The sequence below is a fragment of the Protopterus annectens genome, chromosome 14.part0 (assembly GCF_019279795.1).
Source record: "Protopterus annectens isolate FY-2018-M chromosome 14.part0, PAN1.0, whole genome shotgun sequence".
Classification (NCBI taxonomy): Eukaryota; Metazoa; Chordata; order Ceratodontiformes; family Protopteridae; genus Protopterus; species Protopterus annectens.
The window spans coordinates 239,233,540-239,239,238 of NC_056748.1; the positions used below are offsets into that span (position 1 = coordinate 239,233,540).

The window sequence follows — 5,699 nt, forward strand, 5'->3', positions numbered from 1 at the left end:
CTTGCAAACATCCCCCCTTTCCTCTAATCTTGGTCTGCATGTCTTCTCTGTTATTTTTTTCAGAAATACATCTAATGCATTTCATTCATATTTCCACATATCATAAATGTTTTACAGTTTACAGATGCATTCTTACAAGTGCAATGAATAACTATTCCCAAACAAATATTATAGTGCCCCCCACACCCCCGTTACTATATATTCTAACTCCAGGGTCGCTCTACAGTGGGGAATAGGCCATATATCATTGTCGATGAAATGAGTGTCAGTGAAATGAAGTTTCAGTGTATTGGGCCTGCTGAGTTGAGTGTCAGTGAAATGAACTGTCGACGAAATGAAGGTGATCCATATAAGTGTGTGTATATAATCTGCATTATTAAGAGTTGTTTATTTGCAAAACATGCAAAACTGTTGTTGCATGTCATCTCTGTTATAATGGCATGGAAAGTACAAATAATGCATTTGAATGCATTCCTATAAAGACTTGACTAAGTATAAAGTATCCCACTGGAAGACATATGTCTGGGATACAATGCAATTAATGCTAGAGTGATTTTTTATTAGAAAATTAGTACCACTACTGAAACAGAAACATTTAACAAGGTCTGTGGGCAGAATTCAACTGAGCCTCAAAGCCTTTTCCTTGGAAACTCCTGCTCCTCTGTTGCCTGCATCTGACAACTCTGTTAACTAGAACGCATTTCTACAGACTGTTTCACTGTCAAATTAATTATTTCTCTGACAGTTTATCTTTCATCATACTCTAGGAAAGCGTTAATTAAATACATACAGTAGTAAAACATTTTTTGAGTAAATATTTGCTTAGTATAGTACAAATGATAAAATACATACAATATACAAACAAATCTAATCATCTGAAAAATAATAGTCATAGTTTAAGTAAAATCAGAAAGAGTCTTAGGTCTCCTGCTTTAAATAGCTGAATTTGGCTTCATAGTGTACTGACACAACTCTTTTAATCTTATTGGCAGTAGTTGGTATTCAGGCTGTAAAATCTGAAATCTGATTACTACAGCCGTTTTAAAATGTTCTTCACTTATGAGGAGATTACAACTCTTTAAGAAAAATAAGTAAAAGCAAGAGATTTACTCATTGCCTGCTGAAATGTGACCAGTTTCCAGGGAAACAGAGCAGTGAATTTCTGAATCAAGGCTTCAATGAATATGATAAAAGCAGAAGATAGTAAAATAACTGCTACTAATTTAGGAAATCAATTCCAACTTTGACACATTTAGATGTTGCAACATCTATGGCCATAGCTTTAATCTCAGTGTCCCCAAACAGCATTAGTGTCTGGATTTCCCTTCTACCTGATGCTGACAAGCTATCAGTTCCTGTCAGATCTAAACGGAGAGTACCACATTTCTTCACTCCAGGATCAGTAATGAAACTGACATCTTCTTGTTCAGTGCAGTAGATATTGATTACAATGACCATTTGGGAAGGCTTTGCAGGAGTGTAACTACGTTTGACCGTCTCTCCGAGAGCCACAGACTGGTCAGCCGTAATAAACTTGTCAAAGATGTCAGTGCACCAGCGTGTGCCATCTTTGACCAGTAATTTCTCTTGAGGATGCTTTCCTTCCATAAATCGATTCAACACCCCAACTCCATATGTTAGAGGGGAACGGCGCACTTTTATGACACTGGGATCAAGGCCAAAGAGAACTGCACCCTTCAGAATTGTAAGCCCCACATCATGAGGAATGATGATCCGACACTTTTCACCAAGAGCTGACTGAACTGCTTGTTGAAGCAAAGGGGACTCAGCAAAACCACCCACCAAGAAGAGAAATTTAATACCCTTTGCTTCAGGCTTCTGAAATAAATCCACTGAAAGAAAAAAAAATAATTGTTATTAGATAGACATCTATACAGTTCTGAATTATGAAAGCTGTATTACACTTCAATTTGTTTTACATAAACTCACATTTTAAATAAGTAATGATGTTTGGTATGCAACACTAATGAATTCAGTTTGGAAAAGTTTAATAAAATGATTAATCATAAATGTTTAACATCTTAATTAAAACTGTATGGTTGTTGCCTCTATATCATGTGCCTTGCATTTTTATATTATGAAACAGTTTGCAGAGTTAAAGAATAGAACTTTTCAATTATTTTACTTTTGTTGATACAACAAATATACAAGAGAGTGACAGCTGTACAAAATCTGTATCTGACAACCAACACAAGAATAATATTTTGGATATACTTAACTAAAAATAGCACTTGTAATACATTTATCTGAAAAGTGGTACTTTTTAATTTAAATACAAAAGACAGTTTGACTGAAAAGAGGCATTCTTATAGGGGGGTAATAGGCTCATAGCTACTTATCAGTTTACTGATCTATGAGGATCTTAAGTCTAATATTACATTCCCATGTTAGTTTTTAGGCCTCATACTCTGCATACAAATAACTCAGATGAGCCAAACAATGATTTTTGGGACATTTATAGGTTTCACCTTTTCATGAAAGAAGGGTGGTAAACTGGACTAAATTTATGGTTTCCCATTCATTCATCCAAACATATTTGAATAGAGTTAAAGACGTATTGGTTTATGTGGAATGGAAGATTGTTCTGTAGAAGGAGCATTCTCCATGATCCAAACCTATCCCTCCAAAATATTCAATTTATTTTTATAAAAAAGAGATTTATGATCCCTTGAGTGGGTGTGTATGATACCCCTGGAGTTATGAATGTGTAATAGTTCTGACAGAATAGGGTCTGTTGAAGGTCTGTACACACAGAGCAGAGGTTGCCTCTCAATAGCCTGTATAATACTGGGAAGAGAGACAAGACTTTTAGATGGACTGCATATTTTTTTACGGTTTAAACCTTTAATTTTTTAGTGAGAAAAGAATTTTGGTTATTCCAGGCATGAGAAGTATTAGGATAGATACATGCTGAAAGTGGCATTATATTCCTAATGGCCTAATTTGTGATCCACACGTTGGAACAACTATATTCTTGGATGTGGACACAATACCTTTAGATATAAGCTGTGCAGTTAAAAAGGACTTTTTTTTTTTACAACAGTAGAGATGTAGTGATCAAAGAACAGTTCACGATCGAAACAGGTTTCCAAACCCCTAACAACCAAATAATCTTCCGTTTTACCCCACCAGTTTCTCTTTCCACCATTTTAAAATACAATTTTCAAAAATGTATATATAGTCTTTGCATGGCAATTTTCTCATTTTCTTTGTCATCTCTTCCACTCTCTATGCTTACCAACATCTCTTCTAGAGCATTTTGCCCTTTTTTGTACATCATAGAAAAGTGCTACAGTATGTGGGCTTCCATATTTGTTCCTCATTTTGATGGAGCATCACCTTCTAGTTTGTGCTTAGGAGCCATTTGTGAGCCACCAACCATGTGTGTGGATGCCTAAAATGTTGTGGCATGCCCGCTACCTTGCATGATAGGTGGCACTGTTAGCAGAAGGTGGTTCTTTTCTCTGCCCAGAGCTTATATAAGCAAGCCCAGAATAAAGTCTGAGTGGTTGACTTATGTTTGTTGCGCCTGTAAGTATTTCACATAAGAAGATATATCTGAAATAAATGTTGCCACACCAGCACCTTCGTTGCCAACAGCTTGTTCCTTGCCAGTATTAAGTAAGTGGATTGTGAAAAGATGAACTGACAGACCATTTTATTTGAGGCTGTTATATTGGCAACCAAAAATCTCACAGCACCAGATGATAACAATGAAGGATATTGGAGGAAAAAGATGTATATGGTTTGGCAAAATGCTTTAATGCACACCCTAGAGTATCTTCAGAGTCTGGGGTAGTGCAACCAGAAAGGATAAAGAACATATGACCCAACAGAAGGCACAGTTGTATACATGAGCCCAACAAAAGGCAGTGGAAAAGTACTTCCAGAGCTATGTGAGTAACTAGGATTGCAGGACATAAAAACTACTGCTTGAAGCAACAGCCTAGAAATTTGGGTGTACTGCATCCTATTTTGACAAAATTCAGGCAAATATTAAACACCTTAATGACATTTATTCAGTTTGCATGCATCTCAAAGGAGCTTGATTATATATATATGTGTACCAAAGTGCCAGATTGCAAGCAGACACTGAACGGTATTTTAAAAAGCTATGTACAGAAAGGAATCCCCACTCCATACTACACATACTTGTATGGCATGGGAAGTTCTGATGAGGACTACTGTGGTACACTGTGATAAATGTTAAGATGAGCAACTTAGGCAAAGTATCAAAGAATTAACAAGGGAAAACAACTGCAAACATTTTCTGCAATATGAAAGCTCTGAGGATTACTGACAATATCCCCCAAAAGCTGTATAATACCCCAAATTGTCAAAAGCTATATTCTATGTAGACTGTAATGAGTGAGATTAAAAATATGCACATCTCAAGTGTAAACAGTGATGTGTTGGAAGCCACAAAAGTTCCTTCATTTTTAATATTTGAAGTTGCAAACCAAAGTATACATGGGACATATACTTATTGGTAGTCCTGATATATACTGCTGATATCTGCTATTCAAGTTTAAAGCACTAACCAGAAACAGATTTCATGCATGTACTTGGCTTTGTAGCTAATCTTCTGATAATGCATCATAACAATGGCGGTCTTTTTTTAATGTAAAATTTAAGAAAAGTATCATGTACCCAAGGAAGCATCTTATTATGTATATTTTTCTGAAACATAGCAAGTATAGCTTCCTACCATATGGTGATGATAAAAAATAACATACCATTGAAGAGAGACATACATTTTTATTTTAGTATACTGCTTAAATCAAGTTGAAGAATTTGCATATGCTGGGCAGTACAGGGAGTGTGCTATGGTTATATGACACTGCTATGAGAAATAGTAAAACATTGCCTCTAATCAATTGTCTAAATGGTTCCCTTTATAAGATGCTACATATAACTTAGGAAAAAGCATTTCCTTAGAAAAAAGTAGTTGTGAGCAATATAGGTGCAAAGTGGCAGGCTGATCTTATTAATATCTTAGGTATTTCAAAGCACAAATATATGATTTGGTTTTCATTAACAGCTACTTACATCCTGTCATAATATGTAGGGACTAAGGCATTAAAGATAAATCTGGTAAAAGTGCTTGTAGATTAGAGACTTTCTGAAAGACTTTCAGAAAGATTATCACTGAGTGTATACAGTCCAAAAAATTACAAATATGTTAAGGTTTTGAATTTTTTAATGTTGACTTTCAGGATATTTTTATAAAAGAAAAATGTACAACATTTTACAATCAATAATGAACTCAAAGCTTGTTTTATAGAATGATTCAACTACGCCCAAAAACAAAAATGTTGCCTCCCTTCCTGTGCTTTCAGTGCATATAGGTATAAAGATATAATGGCGGTATTAACAATGGCCTACAATAAGAGTTAACATTGAGTCGTCAAATAATGCTGCTTGAAGTGACCACCTCCATTTCCTTAGATGTCTGGAATACATTTTACAGTGATCTTAAATACAGAGTTGCAAAGTTCTTTAAATTTTAAGTAGGGGATAAAATATATGTGTCATAAATTAAGAAAACATTTGACACAGGGTATCAATCAAATTTTACCAATGTTTTATCTTCCTCCTTTAAACTATCCTTCAATCACCGAACATTTTACTTTCTCCCTGCTTTTGCCTCGGTTGTCCTTTTTCATGTTTCCACTTAA

General features: G+C 35.2%; 1 protein-coding gene across 1 annotated transcript in view; it reads right to left on the reverse strand.

Moving 5' to 3' along the window:
- Positions 1 to 289: 289 nt before the first annotated feature.
- Positions 290 to 5,699, reverse strand: part of HSPA12A (heat shock protein family A (Hsp70) member 12A) — a 956,869-nt gene continuing 951,459 nt past the window's right edge. The window contains exon 12 of the mRNA XM_044055963.1: positions 290 to 1,853. Within this exon, the coding sequence (XP_043911898.1) occupies positions 1,219 to 1,853 (635 nt within the window). The 3' untranslated portion in view covers positions 290 to 1,218. The remainder of the gene's footprint in view (positions 1,854 to 5,699) is intronic.